The 19900-nt window shown below is 48.9% G+C and overlaps 1 protein-coding gene across 7 annotated transcripts in view; it reads right to left on the bottom strand.

Annotated features, from left to right (window-relative positions):
- The window catches only part of LOC116951307 (plasma membrane calcium-transporting ATPase 2-like), a 200269-nt gene that overhangs the window by 55970 nt on the left and 124399 nt on the right, over positions 1-19900 (bottom strand). For 5 of the 7 annotated variants that reach the window (XR_004404165.2, XM_032969843.2, XM_076073533.1 and 2 more), the window contains 5 exons: positions 18844-18975; positions 14211-14246; positions 9369-9686; positions 7035-7249; positions 3797-4039 (listed from right to left, as the gene is read on the bottom strand). Coding sequence is in view for 6 of the 7 variants with exons in the window: in XM_032969843.2 (XP_032825734.2) it covers positions 3797-4039; positions 7035-7249; positions 9369-9686; positions 14211-14246; positions 18844-18975 (944 nt within the window). In the remaining variant the exon portion in view is untranslated. The remainder of the gene's footprint in view (positions 1-3796; positions 4040-7034; positions 7250-9368; positions 9687-14210; positions 14247-18843; positions 18976-19900) is intronic. The other 2 variants (XM_076073532.1, XM_076073534.1) reach the window with 2 other exon arrangements.

Here is a 19900-nt window from a genome sequence, read left to right on the forward strand (position 1 = left end):
TACGTCGTAGAAATATGACAGGTGACGGCGGCTCGGAGGAGGCCTTCATCAGTGGATTGGCCGTGGCCGATGATGAAAACGATGGTGGTGATTAATTATCTTTTACCTGTGTAAGATAACGACGCACGTGAATTCAATTCCGCAGGTCTTTTTAAATGTAATCTGTGTTTTTTTTGTATGCGGCGTCTGCGTGTTAATGCGTGTAGGTGTGTGTGTGCGTGGCGCAGTGGTTAGCGCTACGCTGCGCTACGAACCCGGCGACCCGAGTTCAATTCCCGCTCATGGCCACCAACACCGGTGATGGTTATCTGAACCGGTCCTGAGCACTCCCTTAGGTCGACGCAGCCGAAACAATGAGTACCCGGTGCGGAGTGTAAACATCGCCACTGGGGGAGACAAAGGCGGCCGGGCGTGGTGCTGGCCACCCACCCCCTTCGTGCTCCATACCGGCCTCCCTCGGTGCTCGCTAACAGCACTTGCCCCAACAGTCTGTTAAAGGCTATACGGGGGATCTTTGTCTCCGTGTGTTTGCATCACAGCGGGTGGGGATTGCCTCAAGTCACCCAGAACGTCCACACGGAACGCTCGATTTGCACAAATTCAGAATTTGCGTCCGAGTTGCAAATTGGGATAACCTCCGTGCCATTTCGAGCACGAGCCGCGATTGGTGGGCGGATTGGGACTCCCGTCCGGGATTCAGACACTCTCCTGACCGCGCTGCGCAGGCCGGAGGATGAATCCCAAGAGTAGTAATAATAATAATAAAAAAAGATGGAATCGCTTTTCAAACCGTGAGGTGCGATTGTGCTCATCCGTACGTCCCGCTACGAGCCGTTCATCGTTAACGAGCCGTTCATCGTTAACGAGGAGCGAGCCGTTCATCTTCATCATTAGACCTCCTTTGCCAGTACCAATTGGTGCTCGACCAGATGACGCAAAAAGGCGTTCATCGTTAACGAGGCCTGCGAAAATTCTCTCCAACGCCCGCGCCTCGCGGGGTTCAGCAAAAACACAGAAAAAGTCAGTCGCTGCAATTAAACTCGCCGAGGATTCGCAGCAATTATCAAGTCTTGTCAGCGGGTGAGCTGATGGGACTGAAGAGGGGAGGCGCGCAGCAATCAATAAAAGCATCGGTCGGCACTCATTACTCGTGCCGGCGCGTAAGTTCCGGTGTGTCTGTTGGAATATTATCTTATTTAAAGGCTCCCTTCATCATCCACTGAGCTATATAGCACAAAATGATTGATAAACGAAGTGTCTCATCATCACATGGACGTTTATAGCAGCCAAATGCTCAAAAACGCCCGACAATTCTAAATGTGGAGGAAAAAACCGGAGGACCGGGAGAAAAATCCACGCGGTCACGGAGAAAGAAAGACGTGCAAACTCCAAATATATAAAGCAGGCGTCAGGGTCGGGATCGAACCCACGGCCTCCTGTATCCCAGGCGAGGGAGTTAACATCTCCTAGCCACCGTGATTAGTGCTCGCGTTCAGCTAAACAACCCTGTATCTACGATGGGTGTTGTAGGTAGCAGGGTTGTGGTGTGTGGCCAGGAGGGTGTCCTTGCCGTGTCCTACATACATAGGTTTCATGAAACAAAGTTGTAATTACATACCCTTGCTTAATTTGTGTTTCAATGATGTACCTTCTAAAAAAAACTCTGGCAATGTCTCGCACCCCCAGAAAGGGCATCTCGCACCCCCAGGGGGTGGCGTGCACCCCAGGTGAAGAACCACTGGCTTAGACCAAATCGGAAATTCTTTGTTCGATCTCGCCCATTCTCTGAGCTGGGTCCAGCTTTTGCGGGAGTTACGTGGAGGGCGCCAGAGGGAAGTGCAGCGAAAAAAACAACATTCCACCTCCACGTTTCCATGGTCCCTGCCTTTACAAACCCAAATTGACCGGCGTGGTTCAAATACGGTCATGTGACACGTGCGACCCGCACGGCATGGTTGAGGACTTCATCCAGCAGTGGATTGACAAGGGGCAGGGCTGTGCAGACCTAGGGGGTGGGTGGTGGGAGGTTTCAGGTAACACTGCCACTATTTTGTGAGTTCGTCACGGTCAGGAATTGAAAGCCTTGAATTTCAAGGTTTGCCTTAGACGGCAACAACAAAGCAACTCCCTTCAACTGACGCAGACGTAATTATGTATTTGTGCGGCTATATATTTATTTCTACAGAATGCTAACGACCCGTATTAAATTGGTTTTAATTAATTTGCTCCTGGCATCAGCATGGGGGGGGGGGGGCATTAACCAAGATGCTGATCTGTGCGCGCTACCGAACGCTGGCGCAGTCCCAGCAGAGTTGTCTAAAAAAAGTCAATTAAGTCCAAAGCAACGGTAAACGGCACACTTCAACATGTACATCAAGCTCTCGGGAATATTATAATGAATTGTAACGACCTTAAAGTCTCATATGAGTAGGTGTTAAAGTCGCCACGGTAGTATCTCCCCCCCCCCCCCACCGCCCCTACCCGCCCCTTCCACCTCGCGCCCACATCCCAAGTTTATTTAACGCTTTGAACATTTTACCATCAACTTTGGAACACTGGAAATGAACGCGGCGGGTAAGCATTGTTGCTATAGTTGCCACGTACAGGGACTCCTCTACTTACGAACACTCGACTTACGAACTTTCAGAGATACGAACAAACCTGTCCGTATATCCAGTTGCCTGTTCAGACCGAGAGTCGTAAGTTCCACAGCCGTAGAATCGATTGCGGTGGTGGCATCTACATCTGCAAAACGTGACGAACCATCTACATCTGCAAAACGTGACGAACCAGTCAGTGGCATCTACAGATTATATGAAACGACTTTTAAAGCCATTCCTCATTTTTTTGGAGTAAAGTTGGACTTACGAACAAATCGACTTAACTCGTTCACGAGTAGAGGAATCTCTGTATTTCACTTTTTTCACTTTTGAAGTACAATCGCAAAGCTGCGGAAAACCGATATTGCAATTGTATCCTCTAGATTGACAATTCCTTTCTTGAGAACTGCTTTTTGTGTTTTTAGTTGTCCTTCCCCGCATTTGAAATTAGCACGGTTGGCTACGTCCGGTGCAAAAGAAGTTGAACATGAAAACGCATATCCTTTATTTAACCAGGAGATAATATAAACCCAATGAGACGCATGCAAATAAAAAAAAACGTAACCCATTTTTTGCAAAGGGTCCCCTCTGGGTACAAACTTTGACATGGCGAGACACATCGTAGCTCGCTGAGACGCCCCTACTGGACATCAGCGAAAAGAAGAGAGCTTCAAAGCTAATCGCATTCCTCCGGGGCGGGGCTAAATAAAGATTCGGATTCGATCGCGGCAGCACCCGCCCCGCCTGCCCCACCCCGCCCCACCCCGCCCCACCCTATCCGCCCCACCCCACCCCGTCCCACCCCGCCCCACCCCGTCCCGCCATGCCCGCATCAACCCCGCCCCGCCTTGCCCGCCCCGCCTTGCCTGCCCCGCCCTGCCAGCCCCGCCCTGTTCGCCCCACCCCGCCATGCCCGCCCCACCCCACCCCGCCCCACCCCGTCCCGCCATGCCCGCATCAACCCCGCCCCGCCCTGCCCGCCCCGCCCTGCCCGCCCCGCCCCGCCCCGCCCCGCCCTGCCCGCCCCGCCCTGCCCGCCCCGCCCTGTTCGCCCCACCCCGCCATTCCCACCCCACCCGCCTTGCCCGCCCCACCCCACCCGCCTTGCCCGCCCGCCCCACCCCACTATGCTCGCCCCGCCCCGTCTACCGCTCCTGCCCACCGAGACGCGAACGACCCGTGGGAGCGATCCTCACCAGGATCTTGGTGGTGTAGGCGCAGTTGACGGCGATGCCGTTGATGAGGGTTTCCAGCGTGCTGGACGCCACGGAGTCGGGCTCCGGGATCCCGCGGTGGTGCACGTCGCCGATGTACACCTGCACCACCGTCATGCGGTTGGTGGTGAGCGTGCCCGTCTTGTCGGAGCAGATGGCCGTGGCGTTGCCCATCGTCTCGCACGCGTCCAGGTGCCGCACCAGGTTGTTGTCCTTCATCATTTTCTGTCGAAGGGGGGGAGGAGGTGCGCTATTAGTTTATGACGATCGAGAGCAATCGAGAATGCGTAAGGGCAACAGCGTTGTCGTTCGATCCTTGAGAGAGAGTAGATGAATATTCTATGGCGTGGGAAAACCACAAAGTGGGATGGTAGCCACAGAACCGGTGCCAACAATTGTCTAAGCTCTGTGCTCCTGCATTAATTATTTGGCCAACTCCGTCACTGCGTGAGCGCCATTAGCGAGGACCTATTAAGACCGGGACAGCACAAGAGGGGGTGGGTGGCCAGCACCACACCCGGCAGCCTTTGTCTCCCCAATGCTGATGTTTACACACTGCACCAGGTACTCGTTTATGACTGGGTCCACCTAGGGGAGGCCCAAGATCAGTCCGAAAATCGTCACCTGGTGTTGGACGTGAGAGTGAATCGAACTGAGGTTGCCGGGTTCAAAGTGCTACTTGTTAACCTCTGAACTCCCACGCACCACACGTGACACAGACATGTTGGGTCCATGGGCATCACAACCTCTCATGCAAAGGTCACAGTTGAAGCCCAATGACATTCGGCTCAGTTAGAATATGTAATAAAGTTTACAAAGGGATGGCCATTGATTTCAGTGCCGTAAGTAAAAGCCCTCGAGGGAAAAGGTAATGCAGTCTAATCAATACGCAATCGTAGGTCCAGCAGGTACACAGGCTTCAAAGCAACTCTGACCACACCAGCAATCACGCTGTGGGGTGTGACTGCTACAGGGCCATCAGAGTGCACAGCAGGACATTCGACAGCGATGGGGACACCGATGGACTCCCCAAGCAAAGTTACATTTTTACAACGCGCAAACCCGTCTGCAGAATTACACGTGCAAAAAGCTCCTGGGGCCTTGCCCGGATCGCCAGCTCGAAATAAGTGAAGGCGGGGTGAGCGATCGTTTTGTCGTTGTTGAGACCACACCGACTGGGAAGAACTGAGAAAACATGGGCACATCCTCACAAAAAGTGGTGAAACATGGACACATCCTCACAAGAAGTGGTGAAACATGAACACATCCTCACAAGAAGTGATGAAACATGGACACATCCTCACAAGAAGTGGTGAAACATGGACACATCCTCACAAGAAGTGGTGAAACATGAACACATCCTCACAAGAAGTGGTGAAACATGGACACATCCTCACAAGAAGTGGTGAAACATGGACACATCCTCACAAGAAGTGGTGAAACATGGACACATCCTCACAAGAAGTGGTGAAACATGGACGCATCCTCACAAGAAGTGGTGAAACATGGACACATCCTCACAAGAAGTGATGCAACATGGACACATCCTCACAAGAAGTGGTGAAACATGGACACATCCTCAAAAGAAGTGGTGAAACATTGACACATCCTCACAAGAAGTGATGAAACATGGACACATCCTCACAAGAAGTGGTGAAACATGGACACATCCTCACAAGAAGTGATGAAACATGGACACATCCTCACAAGAAGTGGTGAAACATGGACACATCCTCACAAGAAGTGGTGAAACATGAACACATCCTCACAAGAAGTGGTGAAACATGGACACATCCTCACAAGAAGTGGTGAAACATGGACACATCCTCACAAGAAGTGGTGAAACATGGACACATCCTCACAAGAAGTGGTGAAACATGGAAACATCCTCACAAGAAGTGATGAAACATGGACACATCCTCACAAGAAGTGGTGAAACATGGACACATCCTCACAAGAAGTGGTGAAACATGGACGCATCCTCACAAGAAGTGGTGAAACATGGACACATCCTCACAAGAAGTGATGCAACATGGACACATCCTCACAAGAAGTGGTGAAACATGGACACATCCTCAAAAGAAGTGGTGAAACATTGACACATCCTCACAAGAAGTGATGAAACATGGACACATCCTCACAAGAAGTGGTGAAACATGGACACATCCTCACAAGAAGTGATGAAACATGGACACATCCTCACAAGAAGTGGTGAAACATTGACACATCCTCACAAGAAGTGGTGAAACATGGACACATCCTCACAAGAAGTGATGAAACATGGACACATCCTCACAAGAAGTGGTGAAACATTGACACATCCTCACAAGAAGTGGTGAAACATGCACACATCCTCACAAGAAGTGATGAAACATGGACACAACTGTTGGTCGCTTTCATCATCCCCACCATCGCAATAGTGGAGTCATCACTCTCGCACCTCCTAATTAGCACGGTTGGCTACGTATGGTGCGAACAAATAAGTACACGCTGTGCTTACACAATAATGGTCCTTTACAAATCCCATTGTGCCGTTGACCAACGCGCTCAGAATTCATCCAAACTCATCGGATTTCGGAAGCTCGGCAGAATTAAGCCTCTGACGGTCATTCGCTGGGCGACCACCGTGGATGACGGGCTATAGACTGTGGAGGTTTGTGCGGTGGTGGACAGCGGAGGCGTAGTGGTTAGCGTGCTACGAACTGGCGACCCGAGTTCGATTCCTGCTCACGGCCAGCAGCAGTGACGATTATCTGAATCGGTCCTGTGCTCTCCCCTAGGTCGACCCAGCCTCAAATGATTACCTGGTATGGTGTGTAAAGATCGCCAATGGGGAACCAAAGCGGCCGGGCGTGGTGCTGGCCACCCACTCCCTTGTGTGCCGTGCCGGCCTTCATAGGTCCACACGTGTGTGCGGGTGCACACACACGCACAAACACTCCCAGCGCGAGAGTCACTCATTATATCTCGCGGAGGATCACTGCTTAACAAAATAGGTCCACCGTTCTGTTTGCCAGTAGGAGTTCGCGTTTTAAGTCAATGTAAAAAATATATATAATGGAAGCTGGTTTGTAAGTACGGGTGTTCGTAAGTCGGGTGTTCGTAAGTTGGGTGTGTTCATAAGTCGGGTGTTCCTAAGTCTAGAACTCCACGTACATATGGACCCGGGATCCGCCGCTGTTGCACGCACGCGGCACGCACACGGCACGCGCGCACGAACCTTCACGGAGTAGGCGAGCGAGATGGTGACGGCCAGAGGGAGTCCCTCTGGCACGGCCACGACAAGCACGGTGACGCCGATGATGAAGAACTTTACGAAGTACTGAACGTAGACCGGCGTGCACTCGGCCAGCCAGGGCCGGCCCTCCACCCAGAACGTCTGGATGACGAAGTAGAGAATGAGGATGAGGACCGTGATGGAGGACATGACCAGGCCTGTGTGTGGACAGACGGGGTTGGGGGGAGGGGGTTAAGGGACACGGGTAGAGAAGGGTGGAGAGACCGTGTGAGGGTAAGAGCAAAACAGAGAGCTAGCAGGCGCGCGTGCATGAATGTAGGAGGAAGGTATAGACCTTGAGGGCACAAAGAGAGACAGAGCCAGGTGCTGAGAGGTTATTGAAGGTGAACACAACAGACGGCCGGTATCTGTGTGGGCGATCAACAATGTCAGGAACTTCCTTCCCCCAGTCATCTGAGCTGTCGACTCCCTACCACCTGTTCAATAACAAGTTCAAGACCTTGTACTATCCCTTTGCCTATAAGTGTCTCTTTCTCTTCTATAATGTGATATCAGTATTCCTACGTTATACAGGATGCATGTTTAACGCGTAGGCTTTTGCGACCAATATTATCCAAAATAGAGGTTTTTCTGGGTTAGATCGCGTAAATATAAACATGTTGTTAAACCTTGCCACCACCCGACACAGCCAATTCATGAGGTTTGTCGTGTAAACAAAACATATCTATGTGTTACTTGTACAGCACACCGGTGTGTTGGAGAGTAAACCCACAACGTTTACAATTCGAGAATAACGTTTGGCAGCTATTTACAACCAGCCTCATCAGGCGACACCCAGAGTTGTGGATAAATCATTTTTGGTCTTAGAGGGGATAGATACGATGACGTCACTCGTGAGCCAATCAGGTGCTAAGACCAGAGGGAGGGGGGAATATCATGACGTCACCCGTGAGCCAATCAGGTGCTAAGACGAGAGGGAGGGGGGAATATGATGACGTCACTTGTGAGGCAATCAGGTGCAAAGACCGGGGGAGGAGGGAAGGGTGTTAATGCATTCATATAAATTACAATGGGAACTATTTTTGATTGGGTTATTCACAGTTAATAAATATAAATAATGTACGTACATCACGTGCATTCAGATTATGCATGCGCATTATGTATGCACATTATATCTGTACATTCTGCCGTTTTGGGATGCAAAAATGGCGATACCTGTTATTGGCTGCTCGCAGTGAATCACCATCGACGTATGGTGACCTGTTACAGCGTTTGTAAACACTGTATGTGGGTTGTATTTAGACTCAACATGAATCCAGTAGGTATGGTTCCATAGACGTCACCATCTGCGAGAATTGCACAGTGCTCAACATGTCATTATTTTTTGTTGGGTGCCAAATTTTCTCCGCTTCGAAAAAAAGTTCCCTTCCACGCCTTCGAATTCATCTCGTTTGAGGCGACCGGCGCCGAGTCTCCTCCCCGCTCGGGTAAGCGTCGGGAGATGGTTGCCCCCCTGTCCGTGGTCCTGAACCGGTGGGGAGATGTCCATGATCCTGATGAATGGGCTCGGCAACCACTCAAGGTGGAAAGCTTCTTGACTCGCTCCAAAAGTGGTGCTCGTTTTTAACGACCAACAGAAGAGTGATCGTGCGAGTTGTGACCCCCGCCCCACCCCCGCCTGGGATTTGAACTCGCAACCATCCAACCGTGAGGCTTTAATTTGGCAAAGGTCAAACCCATTGCGAAATAAAATGCTCATGTTCCATGGGGACTTGGTTGCATCGTAGAAACCTGGTCACTACAGCAACAAAACATAGGCGATCCTAAAAGTGGTTCATTTACGAATGGCAAGGTCATGCATCAAGGATGGTATAACTAATACAAAAAAATACAAGGCTAATAGAATGCCAATTTAACACGAAGGCTTTAAAGCGCATCGCATACAAAATCAATAACTCAAATTCTGCAAAGCAGAGCAATCGATTGCACAACTTGAACATTAATATGAGGGCCAAAAGTTATTTTAAAGTAGGACGAGCATAGTAAGGTTTTTATCCAAAACATATATGGGACCACGTGGTCAGATAAGTGGCCACTGTCACTGCTCTCTGCCATATGAATGTGCAATTGCCACCATCGGTTAGGGGCCACCGGTGAACGGCGCCAGGCACCACCCCACGCACGTTTTACACTTTGACACTTTTAATCCTTTCTTCCCACCTTCGCATCATCTGCCAACGGGTTGCCCTGCCGGCTGCTGCGCATCACAAGGCCTGAGGGGCTCCCTGCTTCCCCCCTCACCCGCAGGTTACTCACCGGCTTTCCCGATCTGCACCGCGAGCTTGGTGAGCTTCCCTTGCAGCACCGACTTCTCCTTCTTGGACACGTTGGGCTTCTTTTTGACCTCCTTGTTCTCGTCGCCGCCGTCGGCGGGCGACGTCCCGCAGCCGACGCCTCCCTCGCCGCCGACCCCGCCGCCCGTGGCGGCTGGCACCGGGGATGAGGGCGCTGCCCCGACCCCAACGCCGCCGATGCCACCGCCACCACCACCGGCAGCCGTGCCACCTCCAACCACCATCACCTCCGGAGTCTTCAGCGGTTGCATTTCCATGGCCGCTCCACCTGAGGCTTTAACTAGGAGAAGGGAGGCAGCAAGCACAAGTTGAGGACATTACATTGCAGTTTTCATCAGATCCAACTAACATGGTTGTCATTGGTAAGGATGTTTGCCGTGTGGCGCCAAGGTTAGCACACTGGACTTGCAATCCAGAAGCCATCGGTCCGATACCATCTCTTGGCATGGCAGTGGAAACAATGGGGCAAGGTTATGTATATCGCCACACCACAATTCGTTTGGCAGGTCCCGTGTGGTGGGGTAAAGTGTGGGTTCTCGCACATCTTCCAAGATGTCTGGTGGGCGTGGAAGAGGAGGCAAATTACCTTCTAGAGGGGTTATTTTTTAGTTCATTCTACGAGAGGCCCCTTCTGCGAGGAGCAGCATGAGCAGCATGAGCAAGTGATTGCAGGGCTGCACCATCACCCAGAGCTCGAATTATTCGGCAGTTTGAGCTACGCCCATGAATCCACACCGACGCAGACTTGGCATTGAGAACGTTTCACGAGGCTCGCCTCTCTGAAACCTCCACGTGCAGGCCACGCCATTGCTGGCGACGGAGAGAAAGCGGCGGTCGCCAGTGCCTCGAGTGCGATCGTCTCGGACACTTCTGCTGCGTAGGCTTTCGCGGTCGTGCTGTCGCCGCTGCTGCTACTGCAACTCTGACGTGCTTGTGGGCTTTGCCCCGCGTCGTTCGGAACGACGCCAGACGTTTCGCTCGCGCCCTTGCTGGAAGAGCCTCTCGGGGAACGATTCGCGGTTCCCACTGTCCTGAAGAAGCTTTCCGGCACTCGGAGCGAAACGTCGGACATATTGCGCCCAACGGCTTCGCTGTTCAACCTGGAAAACGCTGCAGAGAGCTGGACGTATTTTGTTGTGTGTGTTTGCGTAGTTTTATGAACTGATTAACTGAGCTCAAGGTGCATGTTTATCATAATTCCTTCATAGTGGATAATACTCTCATAGATGCCCTGTCTACTCAGAATTTATGGCAAAGGAAGACGCAACCCAAAATAAAACAGATATTATTTTCCCACCAATTCAGGCGCGACAAAAAATAAAATACATTCACAATTACAATTTCGATTTAAATGCAACCATATATCAAGACGCCCTACAAAATACTGGCCCATGTGTTTTATTTGGAAAGGTCAGGTGTTTAAGATAATGTTCATGTATTCATCATCGGTGAAAGGGAACGGAGAAGTGGGTGGGGGAGGGAGTCCACAGCACGGATGGCTGGGGGGAGCGGGAGGATGAGTGAACAATTCCAGACTACATGAGCAGCAGATGAGATGGAGCGACCTCCCACAACGCGAAGGTTGACCTTGGGGATTTAAAAGGAGACCTTGGCGGAGAAAGGGGGAGAGGACACGAAGTTGACAAATGCTGCGAGATGAGCGGTGGGTGGGGGTGGCGAAATCCGTGGAGGATTTTGAAGATGGCAAAGGCATTTTTGTAATTGATCTTAGTCACTGCATTGGGAGCCAGTGGAGGGGAGAGAGAAAAGAGAGAGTCTGTTGGAGTGATGTGGCCTCGTTTTACTCGCGAGCGAGGAGTCTGGCAACTGGATCCTCAACAGTGTCTGAGCAATCGGAGGTGGGGGGGGGGAGTGGAAATGCGGCTAAAAAAGTCAACCGCATTACGCGCTTGACGTTTTTTTGGGTCCTTCAGACCTCCGGGAAGAGTCGAGAGAGACACACTCAGCGGCCCGCAGAACCGGTGAAGAAATGCGTCTTGCTGCTCCATCACCGAGACGCAACCGCGCCAAACGACGAGATGTCGCAGCACAGCTTGCTTACGATGTGCGTCCTGGGCTGACGTGACTCGAAAGCTTAGTGAGAAGATGCTCACAAATCTGGCTGTCGCCTGATGAAGCTGGTTGTAATTACTGGCGAAACGTCGTACTCAGATTGTAAATGTCGTAGCTTGGCTCTCCAACACACCGGTGTGCTGTACTCGTAACGAATTAGCACGTTCTGTTTACGTGATAAACCTTACTAATTGGCTGTGTCGGGCGGTGGCGGCTTTATCCACACATATTTAGGCGATCTAAGCCAAAAAAAACCTGTGTTATGGAGAAGATGCTTATCGCTGCTGTTGTTGTCGTGAAAATGTGACTTTCAGATGCACACTGCCTTGGTGCCCTGTATAGCAGTTTGACTTGAACGTGACCACACGAGCACAATGCGATCATCATCAGCCACGATCTATTCACTGCTGGGTCAACTCAGACCCCAAGCCCTCGTATCTCACAGCCTCGTGAAGCAGGCTATCCCATATAGCTCCTTCACACGATCCGATTCCATCGCTCCATCTCCATGCTGCGCGTCCTCTCGGGCGTCGCGTTCCCACCTTTGCCTGCCCACTCCATCGTTAGCCTCCACCATCCCTTCAGACGACGTCTCCTTACCTAGCCCACTTCCTTTATAACTGCTTGCTGGTCACGTACGGTGCAAAAGAAGTTCAACATACGTACTGGGCTCCCATTTTCTACGTACGCTCACGATGGGCTACCCTCACCACCTTCAACTACCATCATCAGCCAGCGTGGTGAAATACGGTCAAGCAAGCCCCGTGACCCGCGCACGGCATGGGGAAAGCCCTTATCCAGCAGTGGACTGGCACAGTGCCGTGCGTGTAATTGCTTTGGCGGGACTGTGGGTGTGCCGTGGTCGATTTGATAGGGCAATAAAATATACTTTTATAGCAGGGGCGGTATGAACGTTTACTTATGTGCCAACATCGTAAATAAACCTTTCGGGTCATACATTTTTACAAACTGCATTTTACTGTGCTTTCAGGTAAAATGTAAAAAATAACGATTATAGTTTCAAATGGAATGACATTACGAACCATGTCTAATCATTCTAGTTAAATGTATGAGCAGTTTTTTTTCCTAATATCATGAATTAAGAATTTTTACAACTTCGCAAGAAAATTAGTTTATACTGAAAGCATTGACATTGAATCCAGGCTCGTAAAGCGCTGAACGCATTACTGTAACCAGACTACCAAAGGATTACCTGTGATCCTGTATTTTTACCTTATTACTGACGTAATAAGTAATATATTACTATGAACTATTATTTGCTAGATGAATACTCTTCATGTTTGCTTTTGTATTATATGTTTTTTATTCCAAAACAATTCCTCGACAATTAAGTCGGGGGGAAAATAATGGTGTCATTTTCCCAACGCGGATTATTCCACGACCAAGGCTTCTCATTTTGTATGCAGCCGGGCAGTGGTGGTGCATGCCTCCTATCCAGCACTGGAGGAAGCAAGGGTTGGTGGATCGCACAAATGTTGTGAAACTCCCCTTTCCCTTGAGTCTCGAGGTGCCATAACCTGGCTCGCCAGGAGAAGGCAGGACAGCGAGTCGACTCATCGCCATCTGTTTCCATCTGCATGGGGGATCGAGAATTGCCCCCCCCCCCCCCCCCCATGCGCAAGGCGTGGGGTTTTCTCAGGACGCTCCGGTTTCCTCCCACGTGATACAATAAACATAGTTCCATTTATTTGGTATAGCCCTGTGAGCCATTCGGCTCTTGAATCGGGTGCAACCGCAACAAACAAAAAACATGAACACGAAAACATCTTAAAGTGACTATGTGAGTGTGCAAACAGAAAATCCAGGAAAAAAAACATCAAAATATTCCTGAAATAGCACCGTACACCAACGCTGTGTGCAAAAATCCCAGTGGGATGCAAGTCAAACAACAACAACCACCCAGACAACTAAGATTAAGGCCATCAGTCTGACTCCGTACTACAATCAACAAAAACATGGCCAAACAAAAAAACTTTTCGAAATCACCAAAATAAAGCCATAAATGCAATGTAACAGTGATCATAGGGACTGTGACTGAATTTTTAACATAGCTCATCATTCATTGCCAAGGACAACATCTTGACACATAAAAACCCAGGACCCTCCTGAAGAAGAGTCCTCCGGCTCGGTGTGGCTTGCATGGATAAAATAAATTACAGGTAGTGAGACAGCCTACAATCGTAGCACCGTGCCGCTATTCTGGAGGCTAGATCGATCAAAAATGTTTCATTTCATTACGTTAACTTTACCCCCCCGTCATGAGAATATGGAATTGCCACCAAAATTGATATTTTAGCCGATGGGGCACTTTGAGATTGTTTCGTAAAAGTGTTGTGAATTTTAAAATATCACGTGCACTTAAATTATATTTAATTGCACGTATTTAAAATGATATTCAACTGCACGTAATTTGTAATCGGAGACTATTTATAAGTAAGCCTAACCCCCATTGCCGGGGAGTTTAACCTATGTTTCCGAGGTTGCCGGCTCATTGCTGGAAGTGAAGATCGGACAAACCCTGCTTTTGAATGTAGCGTTACTTTCCAATACCCTGCACAAGTATTATTATTATAACCTCGATATATAAAGTGGCAGTCGTTTACAGAAATATAACACAACTTTTTTTATATTCTTGGTTCTTTAAATCAAAATACAACTTTATTTGTTTCTGGTTTATATATACTGTACTGTATATATTTTTCCTCATTACCTTTGTCAGTCTCCACAGTTGCGTCTTGGTTTTTTCCTGAAGGCATACAAATGCATTTTACACAACAACAAAAGGAATGGGTTTTAAACGGAAAAGAAGGACCGTGACTCCGATGGTGGTTAAAACAGAGTTAGAAGACGCACGCGCGAGAACATCTGAATATTTTTCGATGCGTTATGCGACCTTTAGCAATGACTGATATGAATTACCCAGACATAGCAGGCTGCAAAATACAACACAGTGATACATGCCGCCTGGGACCCAATGCAAAAATTACAGTAATATTATTGGAGCACCCCCTTGCACTCAACGGGCGATGCTAATATTTACATTTAATGGTCACCGTGTTAGATTGTGCATTGTAATGTGGTCAATGATTTCGTGTGAATATTACACGGCACTGTGTGTGTATATACATTAACCTATGTATATACATACACACAGGGGAGTGGTCGTGTAGCGGTTAGCGTGCTGCGCTACGAACCTGGAGACCCAGGTACGATTAACGCTCACGGTCAACACCGGTGACGATTATCTCAACCGGTCCTGGGCCTCCCCTAGGTCGACTCAGCTTCAAACGAGTACTTGGTGTGATGTGTGAGCATCGCCACGAGGGAGAGAAAGGTGGCCAGGTGTGGTGTTGGCCACACACCCCCTCGTGTGCCGTGCCGGCCTTCATAAGTGCTCGCTAACAGCACTTACCCTAACAGTCTGTTAAGGCTATATGCACTGCTGCAGGTGAGATATAAGTGTGCTTAAGTAGTGAGTATGTCAGTTTAACACGTAGGCTTTCGCGACCAATATCGTCCATTATAGAGGTTTTGTGCAAAACTAGCTTCTACTGGCCAAGAAATCTAAATAACTTTAACCGCTCAGATCGTTACCGCCTTATTGCTGCGTGGAAGCGAATCACAAAATAAAACATTATTTAAATACATGCCGACAAAGGCAGCGTACTTCAATAGGGATTACCGTTGGTAGGGCTATTTGAATAAACACAATAGACAGGAAGGACAAGTTCAAAGCGCATAATGCACATGCATAATGTACGTTGCCTCAGTAATGCCCTCCCCCCCCCCCAATTGTGCAAGATCGCAGAAGGGTGGTCGACATATCTACGCCTCTATATAAGGAACGAAACAGTAAGACTTTTCCACAAATCTGGCTGTCGCCTGATGAAGCTAGTTGTAATTACTGGCGAAACGTCGTACTCTGATTGTAAATGTTGTGGCTTGGCTCTCCAACACACCGGTGTGCTGTACTAGTGACGAATTAGCCACGTTCTGTTTACGTGACAAACCTTACGAGTTGGATTTGTCGGGTGGTGGCGGGTTTTAACGACACATTTAGATATTTACGCGATATAACCCCAACAACCTCTATTATTTATGAGTGTGTGTATTTAATGTGCATTTTTGTGTGTCTGCGAAGGCTGCACAATAGGTGATCTGTATTTAGTAGTTTGGACGTGATGGCCTATCATTGTGGTTAGAACACTGCACTACGACCTCGTGACCTGGTTTTGATTCCTGACCATGGTAGAAAATGGTATCCGTGTGTACCTGCTCTGGGCGACCTCTAGGTCAACTCAGCCCCAAGTAGCTGTCGGACCAGGTATAATGGCAATATCATGAACATTAGACAGAAAACCGTGGATGGGCACGTGTGTGTGTGTGTGTGGTGTTGGCTGCACTGCTATGGTGAGCGGCAATCTAACGGTTAGCGCGCTGCGCTATGAACCCGGCGACCCAGGTTCAATTCCTGCTTCCTGCTCACGACCAACACCAGTGACAAATATCTGAACCAGTTCTGGGCCTCCCCTAGATCGACTCAATCTCACATGAGTACCTGGTGCGATGTGTAAATATCGTCACTAGGGAGACAAAGGCGGCCGGGCGTGGTGCTGGCTACCCACCCCCTCGTGTGCCGTGCCAGCCTTCATAGGTGCTGCTCGCTAACAGCACTTGCTCCTGCAGTCTAAGGCTATACGGGGGATCTTTGTTTGGCTGCACTATCTCCTTTGTGCTGTAATTGCCTTAATAGGTGCTCACCAACAGCACATGCACGGATATTTTATAAGGCCAGACATTTACAATTTATATGAGATACATTATTTATAATGGAGCTAAACTGGTATACGAAAAAAACCCTTTAATGCTATGTTGAATTGACCCAGACAATTTATAATTAGGCTGGAATTCCATAAATAACCAAGCAGGAATTTACCATACATAATTGAAATGGCCAAATATTTGTACATAAGACATTTTTACGTATCATCGATAGGGGGAAATTACTAAATATGAATACACTTAAAAAAATATATTGAGATTTTTAAGAGCAGCACAACAATTCAACAATTAGTGCAATACATTTCATTTTGATAGCTCAAGGATAAGCAGGATAATATAGATTTCCAAGCAGTGTTCATTTGGCCAGCATCTTTTTTCATTGCATTTTAGTCAAGAGTCCTAGTCACTGGCGTGGTAGTCAAGTCTGTGGCTGTGGATTTCACGTTTCATGTCGTCATTCTCTCTCGATCTCGCCCACTCGAGCAGTCAAACGCTGCACTGCCCCTCGTTGTTAAACGTTGGCGAGAACCACGTGTAAGTTTCACCCCCCCCCCCACGCTCCCCTAATATTTTCACGTCGACCGATCCATTAACTCGGTGAATCTCTTCCTATGCAGTTCCAACCAATCACCACGCTTGTTTTTTTTTCTTGGCGCATTGCTGGGGTGCCACGGTGGCTCGAAGATGTTAACTACCTCGCCTGGTATACAGGAGGTCGTGGGTTCGATCCCGACCCTGACACCTGCTGTATATTTGCAGTTTGCGTGTTCTCCATGTGGTTACGTGCATATTCCTCCACATTTAGAATCAACATGCTTTTTGAGTATTTGGCTGCAATACATTTCCACGTGATAAGCCACTTCGTTGAGCTATCATTTGTGGAAATAAAACTATATCGCTCAGTGGGCCCTACCTGATAAAATAAAATAAAAAGTTTGGTTTAGCTTGGCTCTAAGAGGGCTTGTGGATTTGTCTCTGCCTGCATCGTTAAATTCGGCTCATCGTGGCCAAGCTTGGATTGACAGTGGGCGGTCGTGGTCATCGTCATTGCGTTTCGTGCACTCCGTCGTCATGGTTGAAATAAATAAGAATCGACCTTTCGACAAATATGTTTGTCACTAGTTTCATTCACATAATTACCAATGTTCAAATTTTTACGAAGAAGGCCTCCATGACCGATATTATTATTTGGTAATTGATTTTTGTTGGGTTGGGTCGCGTAAATAAAACTTTGTCGTGCACCCTTCTCCACCTGACACGGCCAATGAATAAAGTTGTCACGTGATGAACAAACTTGCCAGTTTACAGCTGCTTCAGTAACACCACCGGTGTGTGTTGGAAAGAAATCTCACAACATTGAAATGGGTACGCCATTTCACTGACAGTTACATCAAGCATCATCGGGCAGTTTCTAGAGTGATGTCGTCATTTACATCATCGGCAGTTACTTGTTTTTATATGATTGTAATTCCAGCACGGTGAATCACGAATCTACGTGTCACACGTTCAACACGACACCTTGGATTTAAGCGAAGCGGGAGTGGAATTTCCGGGGAAGACATTCAGAGTTGGCAAAGTTTGGCAGAGTTTATAAAGCCTGGGCCTTTCCAGCAATAAGACGTCAACGCAGGATCAAGAATGAGGGAAGTCGGACTGCGAATAATGCCGACAGAGAAGTAGACAAGAGCGAAGCAGATTTTACCAAGTTGTGCACTACTCTACGCCACAGATCCCGGCGAATTAACAAAACCATGACAACTCCACTGAAATTGTCCCCTTCTAATAACTTATTTACCCAGGAGAGCATCGGGCAGAGGGAGGCCGAATGCACATTTTCAGGACGGTCCTGAATTGGGATGTTGGGCCAATTGCATGTTGTTGAGTGTGTTTGCATGTGGGCTGACATTGCAGCACTAAGGGCACGAAGAGATGAAGTTTGTGTGTACCACTCCATGGGAAGTCAACAGTGGTCATCCTATTGATAAACTAGCCCCTCATGGGAATGATGATATGAGTGCCATCTCATTTGCCCATTAGAACAGGGAAACTCCGATTTGATTGTCATACACACTTCCCCAGTGAAACTCACTCATCACGTGTCGTTGCTTCAAGGCAATGAGACAAAACTCCCATTGTTATAGTGGCACGCGTGTGCACGTTGTATCCTGTTCTGAAGTTCACGAATTACTGGTTGGTATTTACATCGTGGGCTCATGCTTTATTTCCCAGACCCGGATTTACTTTTGAGAAAAAAAATCAACTTTGATTTATGTATTGCGCTGCCAGCAATAATGGGTTGAGACGATCCAATCGCCATACTTGGGAACTCTGTTTGTTCAAGGGCAGCTGAAGCTCCTGATCGGAACCGCGAATTCGTCAGTGCTGGCTCTATTTTAGCTCAGACACGGCCAAATTATGAGCCTCCTTGTGCAGCTCGGCGAACTCGGGAAGGCACGAGGGAGTTCAAGTGGCCCAGGGTGGAGTGCGGTCCCTGTGGCGATTTTCAACGGAGTTGGCATTAATTTCGCCGGGGAGAGGGGCGGGACGGCGGTGGCACATACCGTTGGAGACACCCGGGTTTGGGTTCGCGGCAGAATTAGCGTGGCCCCGGGCACGAGGCCGGGGGCCCGGAACGTGGGCCGCTGGGGACGAAACCCCGGGGGGCTGGCCCTCCTGCACACCTGCTGGCTTTCCTGAGTGCAGTGCAGTCAGTGGCGTTGGCGGTTTGGGACGGAGGTGGCGCGAAAGGTTGTGAAGGCGACGGAGGTGATGATGGATGTGGTGATAGATTTTTGAATTCCCGTGGTGGTGGATTTGAGAATGCAGGTAGTGGTGGTTGTAGTGGTAATGGTGAAGTTAATGAGTGGCGGCGGTGGTGGTGATATAAATGAGGCAGGTGTGGTGGAGGTCGTGGATGTGCGAACGCAGGGTGGTGGTGGTGGAAGTTATGGAGGTGGTGAAGGTGGGGTAAGTGGGAATGAGTGGTGAAAAAGAGGTGCGAATGGGAGTGGTGTAAATAAAGATGGCATTTGAGATGGTTGTTATAGCGGTGAAGGTGATGGTATTCAGCATAGAGTTGGTGGTGGTGGTGAGAAAATCCAATCAGTTGTTGGTGGTGAGTATTGTGGTCGTAGTGGTAGGCGATGGTAATGATGTAGCGGTTATGATTTTTATATTAATTATTGTTGCGTAGTTGATGATGATGATGGAACAGTGGCCACAATGATACGACAAAGGTGGTGGTAGTGGTGAAGATGTTATTGAAAAATATGATGCGAGTCAAAGTATAACATGAGCATATGCATAATTTTAACGACATGCAGTAACTTAAACTTGATGGCAACCAAACATTCCACCCCTAGTTAAAGACAAATCACGCACACAATCTTTTAATAAAAGTAACACGATGATACGGACAAATGTGAACGAGTCCAAGAGGCAAAGGGGAACCCTCGGCAGCCAAACGGTGGCCATGACGAGACTGAAGCAGCCTAACGTGCCCGGATATCAGGTGCACAACAACAGCTGAGAGATCTAGCAGAAGGAAGGCAGCAATGGCGATGGATAGGGGTACCACAAATGTTGGCCCTGATGACCTCTTGACCTTCACCTCGTGTA

This window comes from Petromyzon marinus, chromosome 42 (genome assembly GCF_048934315.1).
Source record: "Petromyzon marinus isolate PM22_M1 ecotype Great Lakes invasive population chromosome 42, UKy_Petmar_22M1.pri1.0, whole genome shotgun sequence".
NCBI lineage: Eukaryota > Metazoa > Chordata > Hyperoartia > Petromyzontiformes > Petromyzontidae > Petromyzon > Petromyzon marinus.